Source organism: Oncorhynchus nerka, linkage group LG10 (assembly GCF_034236695.1).
Source record: "Oncorhynchus nerka isolate Pitt River linkage group LG10, Oner_Uvic_2.0, whole genome shotgun sequence".
In the NCBI taxonomy this organism is placed as follows: Eukaryota; Metazoa; Chordata; class Actinopteri; order Salmoniformes; family Salmonidae; genus Oncorhynchus; species Oncorhynchus nerka.
In genome coordinates this window covers 87,516,754-87,536,077 of record NC_088405.1, presented here as the reverse complement: position 1 = coordinate 87,536,077, position 19,324 = coordinate 87,516,754, and the positions used below count along the sequence as shown (strand labels likewise).

General features: G+C 47.0%; 2 protein-coding genes across 2 annotated transcripts in view; both read right to left on the bottom strand.

Moving 5' to 3' along the window:
• Positions 1-244: 244 nt before the first annotated feature.
• LOC115123254 (leukocyte elastase inhibitor-like) lies at positions 245-5,577 on the bottom strand. The gene is made up of 7 exons (XM_029652583.2): positions 5,408-5,577; positions 4,790-4,988; positions 2,378-2,518; positions 1,995-2,112; positions 1,586-1,728; positions 1,134-1,301; positions 245-950 (listed from the first exon to the last, which is right to left on the bottom strand). The coding sequence occupies exons 2-7, from the start codon at positions 4,955-4,957 to the stop codon at positions 549-551; spliced, it is 1,140 nt and encodes a 379-aa protein (XP_029508443.2). The 5' UTR covers positions 4,958-4,988; positions 5,408-5,577; the 3' UTR covers positions 245-548.
• A 92-nt stretch (positions 5,578-5,669) lies between these two features.
• The window catches only part of LOC115123253 (zinc finger CCHC domain-containing protein 2-like), a 71,962-nt gene continuing 58,307 nt past the window's right edge, over positions 5,670-19,324 (bottom strand). Inside the window, exons 11-14 of the mRNA XM_065023398.1 lie at positions 14,670-14,755; positions 12,699-12,815; positions 10,813-12,213; positions 5,670-10,365 (exon numbers count right to left, since the gene is read on the bottom strand). Of these exons, the coding sequence (XP_064879470.1) occupies positions 10,304-10,365; positions 10,813-12,213; positions 12,699-12,815; positions 14,670-14,755 (1,666 nt within the window). The 3' untranslated portion in view covers positions 5,670-10,303. The remainder of the gene's footprint in view (positions 10,366-10,812; positions 12,214-12,698; positions 12,816-14,669; positions 14,756-19,324) is intronic.

Below are 19,324 nucleotides of genomic sequence, written 5' to 3'. Positions count from 1 at the left end.
TTATCATCTATGAGAATGTGACTTATTATACACAAACATGAATAACAGTGTTCCATTTGTGCATGATCAGTGCTAGCCGGGGTCCTTGGGATGTCCCTACCCAGTTGTCAATGGTTCGGTAAGGGTTATGGTAAAGGGAAGTGGTTAGGATAGGGATGTCCCAAGGAGCCCAGATATGCACTGATCATTTGTGCATACATAGTAACTTCGATTTGGAAGTGTGACTAACAATGACCCACACTAGTTGATATATATTCTTTACTATTCTGTAAACATAGTTGCTTAATTGAATAGAACTCCAGTATTCAAATCAGAAGACTAGGAGAACGTGAGCAAAACGAAAAGTACAAAACACGTTTGAGGATAATGGTATTTGAATTAGGTGGTCAGAGGAGACAAACATTGATCATGATAAAGGTAAAAATATACATCATACCAGTAAGAAAATTCCTCAAAACATCATTTCACCACAAATATACTCGATATTGATGTAGCAGCTTCAGTAATATATATAATACCCAAGTGGAATGTCCCATTTGCTAAAGCTCCTAAGGGGAGCAGTAGCGACCATAGAACAGAATGCTCTCGGTGTTGTGGCTGATGAAGAAGAGAAAGGGGTGGTCGGCCACAAATGTGGGGGTCCTCAAGGCACAGCGCATCCCCATAATGGCGGCCGTGGCACTCGCCACCTCTGTGCCCTCCTCGTTGACCTCCACAAAGGCCCTGTGCACCACCTCGGACAGCTCCAAGTCGTTGCTGGGCGACAAGCCCGAGAAGTCTCCCTTTGAGTGGTCGAAGGCCTCCGTCATGCCCATGCTGATCAGCAAGTCCTTCAGGTCAAGGGTCTCCTCCAGCTTGAACTTAGGCAGGCCCACCTGAACCTCCACTGTGTCCATCATGTCAGGCCTGGTCCACGCCACAATTTTCTCATAGGTCAGCAGCTTCTCCAGCTGTGTTTTTTTTTGGGGGGGGGAACAGTCATGACTGACACTTCTAAAAATATGAGAATGACAGACTGATTCCGGTTTGAGCTAACCCTCTAATTACCATAATGCAGGTGTTTGCCGTGCAGTTAACTGTGTATTGTTTTAGGCCACAAACCCCATGTTGCTGACGGAGTAAACATGTCCTACCTTCTTCAGACCAGTGACGTGGTCCTCCATGTCGTTGGGGAGTATGATGAACATGCTCAGTTCGTTCCCCTCGTATTGCAGACACAGGATCTGGCAGTTGGCCTCAGGGATGAAGGCTAGGGGGAACTTGGCCGTCTGACACATCATTTTCACTGGCTTACACTCATTCTGGATCCAATGAAAGGTGGTGTCAAATTATTGTGTAGTCACAAATTACCATGGTTGCAAAAGTTACTCATTGATTGTCATGAAAGTGAATCAAGCTACACATGTTTGACACATGGTAAATAAATAAAAATGTAATAAAAGGTAATAAAATAAAAATGTGGTTTGGTGAAAGTCATCTCTTTGGCCTTAGAAGCGCTACTCTAAAGACTCATGATGAATGATCACCAGGGGTGTCAACTACAGACATTAGAACAATAGGTTATTTTTGTCAGGTTGGTTGGTACCTTGTTCAGTTTGAACTGGGCATCGCTGGTGCTGGCCTCCTTGAACTTCTTACACCAGTTGCCTTTGAAGTAGATGGCGTTCACCAACACCAGTCTGGTCAGGTGGTCGACAACCCCCTCCGGCAACAGGTCCTTTATTTTCTCTACAAAAATACAGAGACTCGAGGTGATAATTACTTTCTTCTTCTTCTACAGCTTTGTTACAAACAGCAGATACATCAAGGACACCTAATGGAGGAAATCAATTTATTCTCAATCTACTGGTCCCTTAAAGAGATTTACACTGAATGAGAAGAGTTATCATTAAGCATTTCAGTGAATAATATCAATACAGGCTGTTAATTATTATTTTATTAAAGAAAAGTTAACGCTATTGTGCACATGGAGACAGCTTTTGGCCTCTATTCACCAGAGGTCTGCTTCTCCACCCAAGCATTAATGTTCTTTCTAGAAGCCTCCGCGTTGGACTTGAAGTCCACAGCCTCCAGCTCAGCATTGTAGTGCTTCTTGGTGTCCCCGAGGAAAGTCTGTCACATTTACCACAGACGCAAGAGGATTAAGACAGTCAATATCCTAACTTTATAAACCCCTTAGTACGTAAAATAAAGAGTCTAGTCTACAATGGACTAGACTATGTACAGTTCGTCATAGAACGTATAGGCCATCCTGGAAATCGCTAGTGTGGTGTATCTCTTTGCATAATGACTTTCTAATACAGTCATTGGGGGTCAATTCAGAAAGAAAAAAAATTGAATTTGAGATGCAACACTTACTCCACATTGTGGACGTTACCTCAACAAACTGGTAAGACTGTTCTCCGTACAGGCGATTGGCCAGGCTCAGTGAGTATGGGGCTCCCTGCAGGTTCAGGTCATGAATGAGTTTGCCGAAGCTAACATGGATGTCACCCGTAGCTTTGTTGAAGCACATCGTCTAGTGACAAAAGTAAGGGGAGGGGAGGGGGGTAAAATCATTTACATGTACCTAATGTGACATTGTGGTTGCATCTTCCTGTGACATCCATCTCACTTATACAAGCCCAGATTACAGTCATGTTGCTTAACAAAATGATTGGTTTGTGAACAGAACTTCCTGTTTATATTTCCTTAACAATGAGAAAAAATATAAAACACATTGAAACCGTAGAGAACACAAGCTAGTATTCCCTCCAGCCTCAAATAAAATTGCATTTGTCACACGTGCAAAATACAACAGGTGTTGTGAAACGCTTACTTACAAGCCCATAAAATCAACAATGCAGTTGAGAATAAAATTAAAGTAACAAATAATTAAAGAGCAGCAGTAAAATAACAATAGCGAGGCTATATACACAGGAGTTGCTGCTACATGTGTATTTTATGTATAGGGCTAATATCCCATAAATAAACCACAGAAGAAACACACCTGCAGTAGTACCGTGTTCCCAGCAGGGGTGTATTAAATAGTCACACAGTAGCAAAACATTGTCTGTCGAAACGGAAACCGTTTACTACAAACTGAAAACGCTTTGCAACGTAAACAAGTTTCTATTGGACAAATTCAGGTAGGTAGGTCCCTCCCAGTTTCATTCCGTTGAAAAACATTTTTTTTTTGCAACAGTCCAAAAGTTTTTCTACAAACTGCGACTACCTCACCAAAAGCGCAACAGTATCTAGCGGACTGCCTTTGAACCCCCTAGGTTCCTTACTATATACAGGGATATACACCACCAGAATCAGCAGAAGCTGGGGCTCTTTACGTGGAGTAGTCCTGGGTTAAGAAGTCAGAATGCTTCACATCCCGAATAGTTTGTGCATATATTAAAATGACAACATTTTGTGGCGGTCTTGTTGGTCGTTGGTAAGGGGTTTTTCGGCGGTTCATGCACATTGTTTTCTTGAGGCAGCTGAAACCCACGCCCCTTCACCGATTGGTCAACATTGAATCCCTCCTGAAGTGTTTGTTGCCATTCAATGATAGACAACTCGTTTTCATGCACACTCACTTGAGAAATACTGCACCAAAACATCTAAGTTGGATGTAAAATGTAATGACTAAGATCCCTACGACTTAACTACTAAATTAATGACCGATTTCTTGAATTATCGTAGTTTAATTCGGACTATTTTGAGGAAGTGTATAAAAAGGCTACTAGAGCTGGGAATTACCAAGGACCATACTGAGGATCATCAACACACCATATTACCACCATACTGAGGGACCTCACCATACCATATTATCACCATACTGAGAGACATCACCATACCATATTATCACCATACCATATTATCACCATACTGAGAGACCTCACCATACCATATTAACACCATACTAAGAGACCTCACCATACCATATTACCACCATACTGAGGGACCTCACCATACCATATTATCACCATACCATATTATCACCATACTGAGAGACCTCACCATACCATATTAACACCATACTGAGAGACCTCACCATACCATATTATCACCATACTGAGGGACCTCACCATACCATATTATCACCATACTGAGAGACCTCACCATACCATATTAACACCATACTGAGAGACCTCACCATACCATATTATCACCATACTGAGGGACCTCACCATACCATATTATCACCATACCATATTATCACCATACTGAGGGACCTCACCATACCATATTATCACCATACTGAGGGACCTCACCATACCATACTGAGGGACCTCACCATACCATACTGAGGGACCTCACCATACCATACTGAGGGACCTCACCATACCATACTGAGGGACCTCACCATATTCCTACATAGCCGTACATTTTAATAAATAAATAAGACGTTTCCAGCTACACTAACATTAACAATGTCTAATCAATTTGATGTCATTTTAAGGAACAAAAATAAATAAAAAGCTTCTCAAATCAAGGAGATTCCTAAGTGACCCCAGACCTTTGAACTGTAGTATATTCATCTCATTCAACTACTGCTATGTTGTCCTAGTTAGATAGCACACACTTGGCTGGTACTATATGTTTATTTTTGTTGTTGTTGCCATTTAGCAGAAGCTTTAACCCAAAGTGATGTACATGTTAAGTGTGTATACATTGTGTAGTTGGTCATGGTAAACAAAGCCAAAGTCCTGGCGTTACAAGGGCCATACTCCACCGAGTCATACAGGATAACTACGGTTTTACAGTGTGTCGTATCGACGGAACTCCGAAAATAAAACGGGTCACACGGACTCACCTCTGACATCTGAGTAGCAGTGTTGCCCCTGGCACCCAGAAAAACCATGGCGAGGGCAGCGGAGATGCTGAGAGGGGAGTACAAAACATTGCCCTTCTGGTTCTTCTCGGTGATCTTCTTGAACAACGCCAGGGTGAAGTTAGTATTGGCTACAGACACGGCTGCCATTGTAACTGGTGTGAGAGGAACGCAGGCAGAACTTGGAAAGAAAAGTAAAACGTGTTAGTATCAGTGAAACAGACCCGTCAATGAATGGGACGCAATTATCCATCTAATGCGGATGTTACTTTTGAAAAAACTACGCAACACAAAAAAAGCAGCTAGTTAACGTTACACCTAAATGATAAAATGTCCCGTCCTCTCTGATGTTACATTTATGCTATTCTCCTGATTTTGGAGCGGTGGCCAAATGTTTGATCACGTCCAGGTAGCCAAGCAGACATCAATAGTTATGTTAAGTAAATCGGCAAGTAATTCACCAATTAAACAAGACAAAAAGTCGTAGCTAATCGTAACTTCAACAGAAAGTTGTCAAGATCAACAGAGTAAACCTTCCTAAAAATATGTTCAGCACCGTCACCAGTTGATTGGGGGAAATATTATATAGCAGCTACTCACCAAAGACTGGTTATTTGTGAATGTCAGGTGGTCCTTTTCCAGACAGGTGGTTTTCTACAGACACGTTCCAGGGAACCATCTATTAAACAATTAACTGCAGACACACGCCGTGGCCTGTCAAAGTGCGCTTTTCAATTATTTTCAGCTGACTACTACGGCAAACCAACTGGATCAAACGAATGTACAGTACTATGAAGTAAAAAACTACATCCAAGCAGTGTATGGTCTAAACATACACAGAGTGAAATAAACAAGAATCATGTATGATTTTGTATTTATTGCTGTTAATTCCAGGAAAACAGATCAACAATTTGCATAAAAACCCAATTCGTTTTAGAAATATATTTGACATTTCCAGTACAATAACATTTAGATAAAGAGTACAGTAAACATACACCCGAAGGTAACAGTGAGTGTACCCCATACAGTACAGCCTTTTTTAACCAGGAAAATTTAACAAGTTTAACTGGCAGGTTCATATGTACAATCGTCCTCCAAGCTCACATGGTTCTTCAATCATCCATACAATTCTGTAAAGAGTTTTCTTTCCCTATGTTCAACACATGTCCACACCGTTTTTAATCAAATTCCGAGTTTGCCTCAACATTTTAGGTAAATGTAAGAAATATCTGTTTCCATCAAATCAAACCGAAGAGATTTAGAGTACCTCACCAGTTGGGGGGGTGGGGGGGCAGCTTTTTAATCATGTCTTAGGAGGAAAACAGTACTAAGTGTGGCTATTAATGAAAATTGACAAAACTTATCATATCAACAAATGAGTGTGTACTCCGTATGCACAAGTGTAATATATACAGTGGGGAGAACAAGTATTGGATACACTGCCGATTTTGCAAGTTTTCCTACTGACAAAGCATGTAGAGGTCTGTAATTTAAAAAAAATCATAGGTACACTTCAACTGTGAGAGACGGAATCTAAAACAAAAATCCAGAAAATCACATTGTATGATTTTTAAGTCATTAATTAGCATTTTATTGCATGACATTAGTATTTGATCACCTACCAACCAGTAAGAATTCTGTCTCTCACAGACCTGTTAGTTTTTCTTTAAGGATCCCTCCTGTTCTCCACTCATTACCTGTATTAACTGCACCTGTTTGAACTCGTTACCTGTATAAAAGACACCTGTCCACACACTCAATCAAACAGACTCCACCCTCTCCACAATGGCCAAGACCAGAGAGCTGTGTAAGGACATCAGGGATAAAATTGTAGATCTGCACAGGGCTGGGATGGGCTACAGGACAATAGGCAAGCATCTTGGTGAGAAGCCAACAACTGTTGGCGCAATTATTAGAAAATGGAAGAAGTTCAAGATGGCGGTCAATCACCCCTCGGTCTGGGGTTCCATGCAAGATCTCACCTCGTGGGGCATCAATGATCATGAGGAAGGTGAGGGATCAGCCCAGAACTACACGGCAGGACCTGGTCAATGACCTGAAGAGAGCTGAGACCACAGTCTCAAAGAAAACCATTAGCAACACACTACACCGTAATGGATTAAAATCCTGCAGAGCACGCAAGGTCCCCCTGCTCAGGCCAGCGCATGTCCAGGCCCGTCTGAAGTTTGCCAATGACCATCTGGATGATCCAGAGGAGGAATGGGAGAAGGTTATGTGGTCTGATGAGACAAAAATAGAGCTTTTTGGTCTAAACTACACTCGCCGTGTTTGGAGGAAGAAGAAGGATGAGTACAACCCCAAGAACACCATCCCAACCGTGAAGCATGGAGGTGGAAACATCATTCTTTGGGAATGCTTTTCTGCAAAGGGGACAGGACGACTGCACCGTATTGAGGGGAGGATGGATGGGGCCATGTATCGTGAGATCTTGGCCAACGACCTCCTTCCCTCAGTAAGAGCATTGAAGATGGGTCGTGGCTAGGTCTTCCAGCATGACAACGACCCGAAACACACAGCCAGGGCAACTAAGGAGTGGCTCCGTAAGAAGCATCTCAAGGTCCTGGAGTGGCCTAGCCAGTCTCCAGACCTGAACCCAATAGAAAATCTTTGGAGGGAGCTGAAAGTCCATATTGCCCAGCGACAGCCCCGGAACCTAAAGGATCTGGAGAAGGTCGTATGGAGGAGTGGGCCAAAATCCCTGCTGCAGTGTGTGCAAACCTGGTCAAGAACTACAGGAAACGTATGATCTCTGTAATTGCAAACAAAGGTTTCTGTACCAAATATTAAGTTCTGCTTTTCTGATGTATCAAATACTTATGTCATGCCTTAAAATGCTAATTAATTCCTTAAAAATCATACAATGTGATTTTCTGGATTTTTGTTTTAGATTCCGTCTCTCACAGTTGAAGTGTACCTATGATAAAAATTACAGACCTCTACATGCTTTGTAAGTAGGAAACACTGCTGATTTGTCAGGTTATCAAGTACTTGTTCTCCCCACTGTACATGCACATGTTTTACAACTTGTAGACCCCAAATCTTAAGACAGACATGAAAGAGTTCTAAATCATTGAGAATTCTCTCAAGTGATATGTCTGAGAAGGCAGGGATTGACTTTAAGGTCTGAAAAGACAACGCTCCCCCCCCCCCCCCAAAAAAAAAAATGTAAATTAGCTAGTTACAGGCAGAAGTACCATATATTTCCTGCCTTTCACCTGCACATACGGGAGGAATCAAACAGATGTATTGAATTCTTTGTATTTTATATATCAGTGAAAAAAATATCAGAGCAGGCTAAAGTTTCCAGACTGCCATAAAATGTCTGTCTTTCACTTTAAACAATGGGGAGGACGAAGAAAGATCAGATTTAGTCTACTGGAATGCTTTGCAGTTTGGTTATTTTCACATTTAAAAAAAAATAAAAAATCAATCCCTGGAAAGCTACTAATCCTGATACCCCAAACAACTCCAGTCAGACACCTCCATTAGTGCTCAAGCTAATCGTGTTCATACTCCACATGAAAACACACACAATTCGTAGTGTGTATGTGCATATTTCTTTGATGTTGTACATTTACCAATGTACCAAACATACAGTTAGATCTCACCGCTGCATTTTAAATGAAGAAGTGGGAATAAATATAATGAATCTCCAGAAAAGTGACATGATATCTGCCTTGGCCACCACAGTCCTGTAGAAATGGCTCAAATAAAATATAGTTATTTTCAGAGGAGAACAGTGTTATCAATAGTAGGAGCCAAATAGTGGCCCGACTCTGCAGGTCAGCACAGCATTTCCAAGAGAATATTGGATGGAGGGTCAACAGTGTATATTGTCAGAGCTTCACTGTTGCAATAACATCTGGCTCTAGTTCTTCTGGGACTGTTTCAGTGCACTTGAGAAACTTCAGAATTCCTGGTAGTTATAGTGCATATTGTCAAAGATTATAACTAAAATAAACACACAGCAGCATTTAACTTCAACATGACAAACATGATGATTAAAAACGTCTTACTCTGCGCTTCACATTATTATCAAGTGGCAAATGCTTTAAGAAACACGTTTTGATACGGCCAGATTCCTTACATAGAAAAACTAAATATGTTGTACATTCATAAACACTGCAGCAAAAAATATTTGTAAAAGTATTCCCAGCTTTTTTTTTTTAAAGTTAACTTTTTTGTTTGTACTCATCTTTCGTAGCTGTACAGTTAAACCATTCAAATCCTCGTCCAATAACAATAAGGAGGCATAATATACAGCTGTAAAAATGAAGTATAGGAAACTCTTTAATCGAGATCACGCAGAATCCCCATGTATTCAGAGAACAAATCATTTCCCAAGCTCCCATACTCTAAGAGGCGTGGTGTCATTTACCAAGCTCCCACACTTTAAGAGACGTGGTGTCATTTCCCAAGCTCCCATACTCTAAGAGACGTGGTGTCATTTACCAAGCTCCCACACTTTAAGAGACGTGGTGTCATTTCCCAAGCTCCCATACTTTAAGAGACGTGGTGTCATTTCCCAAGCTCCCATACTCTAAGAGACGTGGTGTCATTTCCCAAGCTCCCATACTCTAAGAGACGTGGTGTCATTTACCAAGCTCCCATACTCTAAGAGACGTGGTGTCATTTCCCAAGCTCCCATACTTTAAGAGACGTGGTGTCATTTCCCAAGCTCCCATACTCTAAGAGACGTGGTGTCATTTACCAAGCTCCCACACTCTTAAGAGACGTGGTGTCATTTCCCTAAGCTCCCACACTCTTAAGAGACGTGGTGTAATTTTCCCAAGCTCACACACTCTAAGATACGTGGTGTCATTTCCCAAGCTCCCACACTCTAAAATATGTGGTGTCATTTTCCCAAGCTTACACACTCTAAGATACGTGGTGTCATTTACCAAGCTCCCACACTCTTAAGAGACGTGGTGTAATTTCCTAAGCTCCCGTACTCTAAGAGACCTGGTGTCATTTTCCAAGCTCCCACACTCTAAAATACATGGTGTCATTTTCCCAAGCTTACACACTCTAAGATACGTGGTGTCATTTACCAAGCTCCCACACTCTTAAGAGACGTGGTGTCATTTTCCCAAGCTCTCACACTCTAGGATACGTGGTGTCATTTTCCCAAGCTTCCACACTCTAATATCAAAAATAAGTTAGTGAACATGAGCTGCTTGCTGTCTTGTGCCAGTTTTCAGTGCAAAATACCAACAGCCTCTAAAGGATCAGTGGGGGGGTGGGGGGGGGGGGTGCGTCTCTATGGAAACAAGACAGCTTCATTCTCAGCTGTGACGGGGACGTAGAGGACGTCTCCGCCACAAGTACTCAGGACCCTCCTCACACACGCTCTTTAAAAAGGTCAAACCAACAATGACAATGACTGAGAAACATCAGAGTGAAACCCTCTTGAAACGGAGAGTTCTCTTGGACCGCTCGTGACAAGGAACCAGATGACGGAACGAAAAGACGTGTTCAGCTGGCGTTGTCTAGTCCTTCGGGAGAGTGGGAGGCGGCGTACTTCAGCCGAAAGCTGCCTGAAAAACAGAGAGGGGACGGCGTCAGTGGAACCAAGAAGACAACACAAAATGGGAGGATTAAAATAACCTTCCGAAAAATTAAGCAAAAAGACAAGAAACCACTGAGATGAATTCCCAAAATGCACCTGAGCGGTTGGGATTTTTTCTTTTCATTTTTAACTGCTAAGAGAGAGTTTTGAGAGAAAAACGTCCACAGATCTCCTGAGATGAGAGAGAGCACTTTAACAGCAGCTCCTGGCTGTAAATAAGTCCTGCCAATGGAGGTGGGGAGGGTTACTGCAAAGGGGTGCCTTCCCAAACTTGGTCAAGGGTACCCTCTGTGTGGGTGGGTGTAGGGTTACAAAGCACTGGTATGTGATAGAGAGTAAGAGCGGGCTGAAGGGGGGTGCTGCAGAGGGGCCGAATGGGTCCATCTGAAGAGGCCCCTGGCCGTGGCGTTATTACCTTGCTGTGATGAATCAACAGAGGGCTGTTTGCAGTCCTGTGCGTAGTGCCCACTGACCCCACAGTTGTAGCAGGAGACGTTGCCGTTGTTCTTGTTGACGCCGACCGCTACCCCCAGGGCCCCTCCGCCCCCTCCCGAACCGGGCAACATACCCACGCTGGAGGGGTACATGTGCGGGTAGAAACGGTTGAAGGGCGACACCATCTGTTGGAGGCTATAGCCTAGCTGGGTGCCCAGTACATGGTCAGAATGGGTGTGCAGCAGGGTCTGGCCAGCATAAGGGGCGGGGGGGAAGAATGTCAGCTGGGCCTGGCCGTTGCTCTGCGGGGGCGGCTGGCTGAGGTAGTTGCTGGCGCACAGGGACGTGAGCTGGAAGATGGGCGGCGCAGCAAACACCTGCCGTGGCGCCATCTGGTGGGGAAAGAAAAACGATGGCGCTGTACGGCTGTTGCCGCAGCCACCTCGGCAACCGCACGCCCCGCAGCACATGGCCTGTTCCTGGTGAGTTGTCTGCTGCTGCTGTTGTTGTTGTGGTTGCGCCTGTTGCTGGGCGACGGAGTTACTGGTGCTGTTGACGTAGGAGTTGGAGTCGGTCTGGGTTGAGCCGGACGCTGGGCCGGGGGTGTGGGTGGGTACGGACGGGGGCACCACCGCCTGAACCTGTCCAGGGGAAGGCGCTACTCCTAGTGTGGCCATGACGGAAGTGGGGATGGGGGCCATAGTGTACAGGGAGGGCAAGCCCGAGAAAAGAGACACATCTGGGTGCTTGATGTGAGGGATGCTAAGGTCCCCCAGGGGTACGGATGGGGTTAGGGGGGCGGCAGGGTCTGGGTTGGAGTAGGCAGGCTGCAGGGGTGAGGCATAGGGCGGACCAGGGGTGATGACACTTATAGCTTCCACCAGGGGCTGGTGGGCAGGGAGGGTGGTGACACCCTCAGAGCTGGCAGTGGTCTGTGGAGGGGCTGTCTTGAAGTGCTGGACCGGGGGCTGCAGGGCAGGGCTGCCAGGGGAGTGTAAGCCCAGGGCTAGGGAGCCAAACCCTGGGAGTACCATGGGCATCTGCTCTGGATCCCCTGGCATGGGAACTGGCACGGTGGTGGACGTAGGCTCTCGGAGGACCAGGGGCACCTGCATGATCAGCCCTCCAACCACCTTGTTGTCTACCAGGGCAGCTGCCACCTGGTGGGGGGGCATGACTGGCAGAGGGGCATCGGCAGGTAGGGCACCGTTGGGAAATATGCAGGGCAGGGGGTGCATGAAGGTGTTTGGGGGATAGTCAAGGCTGGGGGGCTCCCCAACAGGCTTGGCAGAGACCAGGTGGTGGATGGTGGGCATGGCCCCACCTGCAACCTCCTGCCAGGTGAAGAAGGAGTCCGCTGGGCCCTGGGTACTGTCCGTTTCTGGGTGAGGGCGAGAGCGAGAGAGAGAGTGAGATAAATGAAAGAGAGAGCGCGAGAGAGAGGGAGAGAATGAAAGAGAGAGCGCGAGAGAGAGGGAGAGAATGAAAGAGAGAGAGAGAGAGAGGGATAGAGAGGGAGAGAAAGAGGGAGAGAATGAAAGAGAGAGCGCGAGAAAGAGGGAGAGAATGAAAGAGAGAGCGAGAGAGAGGGATAGAGAGGGAGAGAGAGAATGAAAGAGAGCGCGAGAAAGAGGGAGAGAATGAAAGAGAGAGCGAGAGAGAGGGATAGAGAGGGAGAGAGAGAGAGAGGGAGAGAACGCGAGAGAGAGGGATAGAGAGGGAGAGAGAGAGGGAGAGAATGAAAGAGAGAACGCGAGAAAGAAGGAGAGAATGAAAGAGAGAGCGAGAGGGAGAACAAAAGTCTTAGTGATGTCCCAAGAATAAGACAAGCCCAAAATCTAATCATGGTATATGTGTCTGTCTCACCTTTATCCTTTTCGTCCTCGCTGTCCAGGCTCTCTGGTTCGTGGTGCTGGGGGCTGGAGGCCGAGCTGTAGCTCTCAGACGAGGTTTCGCCGTATACCTCCTGACTGGAGTCTCCGTCTAGACGCACATACAACCCCAACATTCATTCAATTAGATTTAGTTCAAATATGATTTGCAAACCTTTGATTTACATCAAATCGACCTGAAGGCATATGCTTATGGCTGAGACACACAGATAAGCAAATCAGATGTTGACTGAAAAGCTATGCCTTATAAACTTGTACAACATTGCTCTCTGTTGGTTGAATGCAGTTACTACAAGTAGTAAAAGCCTAAACTCACCAATGGCGAGCGTGTAAAGTGTGTATGATTTATTTTAGAAAGCATTGTTTTGAATTATAATGACCCAACCGAATCCTCTGATAATGACCCAACCGAATCCTCTGATAATGACCCAACTGAATCCTCTGATAATGACCCAACCGAATCCTCTTATAATGACCCAACCGAAGCCTCTGATAATGACCGAACCGAATCCTCTTATAATGACCCAACCGAATCCTCTGATAATGACCCAACCGAATCCTCTTATAATGACCCAACCGAATCCTCTTATAATGACCCAACCGAATCCTCTTATAATGACCCAACCGAATCCTCTTATAATGACCCAACCGAATCCTCTTATAATGACCCAACCGAATCCTCTTATAATGACCCAACCGAAGCCTCTGATAATGACCCAACCGAAGCCTCTTATAATGACCCAACCGAATCCTCTGATAATGACCCAACCGAATCCTCTGATAATGACCCAACCGAATCCTCTTATAATGACCCAACCGAATCCTCATATAATGACCCAACCGAATCCTCTGATAATGACCCAAACGAATCCTCTTATAATGACCCAACCGAAGCCTCGCTCAATTAGATTGTGTTTCTATTTTTGGGTTAAATCGTTGGCGCTGTAGTCACATAATAATATATATTTTTTGTTTGCTCTCCCAGCCTCACTCTGCTTGCTCCCCCCGCCTCGCTCTGCTTGCTCTCCCCGCCTCGCTCTGCTTGCTCTCCCCGCCTCGCTCTGCTTGCTCCCCCCGCCTCGCTCTGCTTGCTCCCCCCGCCTCGCTCTGCTTGCTCCGCCCGCCTCGCTCTGCTTGCTCCGCCCGCCTCGCTCTGCTTGCTCTCCCCGCCTCACTCTGCTTGCTCCGCCCGCCTCACTCTGCTTGCTCCCCCCGCCTCGCTCTGCTTGCTCCCCCCGCCTCGCTCTGCTTGCTCTCCCGCCTCGCTCTGCTTGCTCTCCCGCCTCGCTCTGCTTGCTCCCCCGCCTCGCTCTGCTTGCTCCCCCGCCTCGCTCTGCTTGCTCCGCCCGCCCTCGCTCTGCTTGCTCCCCCCGCCTCGCTCTGCTTGCTCCCCCAGCTCGCTCTGCTTGCTCCCCCCGCCTCGCTCTGCTTGCTCCGCCCGCCTCGCTCTGCTTGCTCTCCCCGCCTCACTCTGCTTGCTCCGCCCGCCTCACTCTGCTTGCTCCCCCCGCCTCGCTCTGCTTGCTCCCCCCGCCTCGCTCTGCTTGCTCTCCCCGCCTCGCTCTGCTTGCTCTCCCCGCCTCGCTCTGCTTGCTCCCCCGCCTCGCTCTGCTTGCTCCCCCGCCTCGCTCTGCTTGCTCCCCCCCGCCTCGCTCTGCTTGCTCCCCCCGCCTCGCTCTGCTTGCTCCGCCCGCCTCGCTCTGCTTGCTCCCCCCGCCTCGCTCTGCTTGCTCCCCCAGCTCGCTCTGCTTGCTCCCCCCGCCTCGCTCTGCTTGCTCCGCCCGCCTCGCTCTGCTTGCTCCGCCCCCTTCTGGTGAGACTGTCGCTTAAGCCTTTTCCTCCAAACAACAACAACAAAACACATCAAGCCATTTCTTCACAGAGCCAATTCAGAGCTTTAGGATAGGAAGAATATCAGGGCAAAATCATCTCCATCGATACCCACCTTTCCCTGTCGACTGTCGCGCTCGCTGAGAGGCTGGTGGCACCATGCTCCCATTTGCCGCCAAGTATGCTTTCTTCCCCTTTTCCCTGAAGGAGGAGAGCCAGAGATGAGGGTTCGTCGTCAACGATACAGGATAAATGAGGGAGGTGAAGAGGAATTGAAGCCTGTTGTTCGACAGACTGGTTGGTAATAGATCCACTTCACCCTAGACCCACTTCAATTTGCTTACCACCCCAATAGATCCACAGACGATGCTATCGCCATCACTCTGCACACTGCCCTATCCCATCTGGACAAGAGGAATACCTATGTAAGAATGCTGTTCATTGACTATAGCTCAGCATTCAACACCATAGAACCCTCCAAGCTCATCATTAAGCTCGAGGACCTGGGTCTGAACCTGCCCTGTGCAACTGGTTCCTGGACTTTTGACGGGCCGCCCTCAGATGGTGAAGATAGGAAACATCACCTCCACTCTGCTGATCCTCAACACTGGGGCCCCACAAGGGTGCGTTCTCAGTCCTCTCCTGTACCTTCTGTTCACCCATGACTGCGTGACCAAGCACGCCTCCAACTGAATCATCAAGTTTGCAGACGACACAACAGTAGTAGGCCTGATTACCAACAATGATGAGACAGCCTATAAGGAGGAGGTGAGGGCCCTGGGAGTGCCTGGAAAACAACCTCTCACTAAACATCAACAAAACAAAGGAGATGATCGTTGACTTCAGGAAACAGCAGAGGGAGCACCCCCCTATCTACATCGATGGGACCGCAGTGGAGAAGGTGGAAAGCTTCCAAGTTCCTTGGCGTACACATCACTGACAAACTGAAATGGACCACCCACAAAGACAGTGTGGTGAAGAATGTGAAACAGAGCCTCTTCAACCTCAGGAGGCTAAATGCTTGTCATCTAAAACCCTCACAAATTCTTACAGATGCACAATTGAAAGAGTCCTGTCAGGCTGTGTCACCACCTGGTACGGCAACTGAACCGCCCGCAACCGCAAGGATCTCCAGAGGGTGGAGCGGTCTGCCTAACGCATTACCAGGGGCAAACTACCTGTCCTCCAGGACACGTACAGCACCCGATGTCACATGAAGGACAAAAAGATAATCAAGGACATCAACCACCCAAGCCACTGCCTGTTCACCCAGCTATCATTCAGAAGGCGAGGTCAGTAAAAGTGCATCAAAGCAGGGACCGAGAGACTGAAAAACAGTTTCTATCTCAAGGCCATCAGACTGTTAAACAGCCAACACTAGCATAGCCTAGGAATCACTGGCCACTTTAAGGAATGGAACACTAGTCACTTTAATAATGTTTACATATCTTAGTCCACTCTGACATCGCTCATCCATATGTATATAGTCTTAATTCACTCCTACTTAGATTTGTGTGTATTGGGTTATATGTTGTGTAATTACGCTAGCGTAATGCTAGGTCCTCCCTGTCAGGCCCTGTTGTGGGGGGGGATTGACGCTAACGCTCTTCTGTTAGCATGCTAGCTAGCGTAATGCTAGGTCCTCCCTGTCAGGCCCTGTTGTGGGGGGGGGAATTGACGCTAACGCTCTTCTGTTAGCATGCTAGCTAGCATAATGTTAGGCCTTCTCTGACAGGCACCGCTGTGCTGGTGGGTATTTCCTGAACACAGTCACACTGTTAGCTTTCTGTATCCGACGTTCCTCTCATAGTCAATCTACAGCCAAAGACAACAAACAAATGTGTCTACGAAGCAACACCTATCACAATGTAGAAACTGTACTGTCAGCAGGCTCAGTGTTGAGCCAATATGTCTGTGCAGGGAAGTCTCTTCGCTGTCAGTCAATGTGTGGAGCCTTTTAGAAGGAGGGTAATAATGCCTGTATTCACTGGGTTAAGTGATCGACTGTCTTCTTGTTTCGTTCAAATGCTCTCACTGGCTTTTCTCAGTAGACCCTAGATGTAGAGCAGGGGCCGTTATGTATCCAGAGTCTGATCTAGGATCAGGTCCCCATGTCCATATAATCTCATGCATTGGTATCTAAAAGGCCAAACTGATCCTAAGTCAGCACTCCAACTCTGGTACATACGGCTCCTGATTGCCTGATTATACTTCCGGCGCCGACTGAGATGGCCGCCTCGCTTCGCGTTCCTAGGAAACTATGCAGTTTTTTGTTTTTTTACGTGTTATTTCTTACATTAGTACCCCAGGTCATCTTAGGTTTCATTACATACAGTCGAGAAGAACTACTGAATATAAGATCAGCGCCAACTCACCATCAGTACGACCAAGAATATGTTTTCCGCGACGCGGATCCGGTGTTCTGCCTTACAAACAGGACAACGGAATGGATCGCATGCAGCGACCCAAGGAAACGACTCCGAAAAAGAGGGAAACGAGGCGGTGTTCTGGTCAGACTCCGAAAAAGGGCACATCGCGCACCACTCCCCAGCATTCTTCTTGCCAATGTCCAGTCTCTTGACAACAAGGTTGACGAAATCCGAGCAAGGGTAGCATTCCAGAGGGACATCAGAGACTGCAACGTTCTCTGCTTCACAGAAACATGACTTACTGGGAAGACGCTATCCGATGCGGTGCAGCCAACGGGTTTCTCCACGCATCGCGCCGACAGAAACAAACATCTTTCTGGTAAGAAGAGTGGCGGGGCGTATGCCTCATGACTAACGAGACATGGTGTGATGAAGGAAACATACAGGAACTCAAATCCTTCTGTTCACCTGATTTAGAATTCCTCACAATCAAATGTAGACCGCATTATCTTCCAAGAGAATTCTCCTCGATTATAATCACAGCCGTATATATCCCCCAAGCAGACACATCGATGGCTCTGAACGAACTTTATTTAACTCTTTGCAAACTGGAAACCATTTATCCGGAGGCTGCATTCATTGTAGCTGGGGATTTTAACAAAGCTAATCTGAAAACAAGACTCCCTAAATTTTACCAGCATATCGATTGCGCAACCAGGGGTGGTAAAACCTTGGATCATTGTTACTCTAACTTCCGCGACGCATATAAGGCCCTGCCCCGCCCCCCTTTCGGAAAAGCTGACCACGACTCCATTTTGCTGATCCCTGCCTACAGGCAGAAACTAAAACAAGAGGCTCCCACGCTGAGGTCTGTCCAACGCTGGTCAGACCAAGCTGACTCCACACTCCAAGACTGCTTCCATCACGTGGACTGGGACATGTTTCGTATTGCGTCAGATGGAAATATTGACGAATACGCTGATTCGGTGTGCGAGTTCATTAGAACGTGCCGTCGAAGATGTCGTTCCCATAGCAACGATAAAAACATTCCCAAACCAGAAACCGTGGATTGATGGCAGCATTCGCGTGAAACTGAAAGCGCGAACCACTGCTTTTAATCAGGGCAAGGTGTCTGGTAATATGTCCGAATATAAACAATGCAGCTATTCCCTCCGCAAGGCTATTAAACAAGCTAAGCGTCAGTACAGAGACAAAGTGGAATCTCAATTCAATGGCTCAGACACAAGAGGCATGTGGCAGGGTCTACAGTCAATCACGGACTACAAGAAGAAACCCAGCCCAGTCACGGACCAGGATGTCTTGCTCCCAGGCAGACTAAATAACTTTTTGCCCGCTTTGAGGACAATACAGTGCCACTGACACGGCCTGCAACGAAAACATGCGGTCTCTCCTTCACTGCAGCCGAGGTGAGTAAGACATTTAAACGTGTTAACCCTCGCAAGGCTGCAGGCCCAGACGGCATCCCCAGCCGCGCCCTCAGAGCATGCGCAGACCAGCTGGCCGGTGTGTTTACGGACATATTCAATCAATCCCTATACCAGTCTGCTGTTCCCACATGCTTCAAGAGGGCCACCATTGTTCCTGTTCCCAAGAAAGCTAAGGTAACTGAGCTAAACGACTACCGCCCCCGTAGCACTCACTTCCGTCATCATGAAGTGCTTTGAGAGACTAGTCAAGGACCATATCACCTCCACCCTACCTGACACCCTAGACCCACTCCAATTTGCTTACCGCCCAAATAGGTCCACAGACGATGCAATCTCATCCACACTGCACACTGCCCTAACCCACCTGGACAAGAGGAATACCTATGTGAGAATGCTGTTCATCGACTACAGCTCGGCATTCAATACCATAGTACCCTCCAAGCTCGTCATCAAGCTCGAGACCCTGGGTCTCGACCCCGCCCTGTGCAACTGGGTACTGGACTTCCTGACGGGCCGCCCACAGGTGGTGAGGGTAGGCAACAACATCTCCTCCCCGCTGATCCTCAACACGGGGCCCCACAAGGGTGCGTTCTGAGCCCTCTCCTGTACTCCCTGTTCACCCACGACTGCGTGGCCATGCACGCCTCCAACTCAATCATCAAGTTTGCGGACGACACAACAGTGGTAGGCTTGATTACCAACAACGACGAGACGGCCTACAGGGAGGAGGTGAGGGCCCTCGGAGTGTGGTGTCAGGAAAATAACCTCACACTCAACGTCAACAAAACTAAGGAGATGATTGTGGACTTCAGGAAACAGCAGAGGGAACACCCCTATCCACATCGATGGATCAGTAGTGGAGAGGGTAGCAAGTTTTAAGTTCCTCGGCATACACATCACAGACAAACTGAATTGGTCCACTCACACTGACAGCGTCGTGAAGAAGGCGCAGC

Coding starts and splice junctions, on each gene's coding strand:
- LOC115123254 (XM_029652583.2), bottom strand. CDS start 4,957: ATGGCAGCCGTGTCTGTAGCCAATACTAACTTCACCCTGGCGTTGTTC. Junction 1,729..1,994: donor GGTGGAGAAGCAGACCTCTG/GTGAATAGAGGC, acceptor GTATTTTTGTAG/AGAAAATAAAGGACCTGTTG. Junction 951..1,133: donor ACGTCACTGGTCTGAAGAAG/GTAGGACATGTT, acceptor AAAAAAACACAG/CTGGAGAAGCTGCTGACCTA.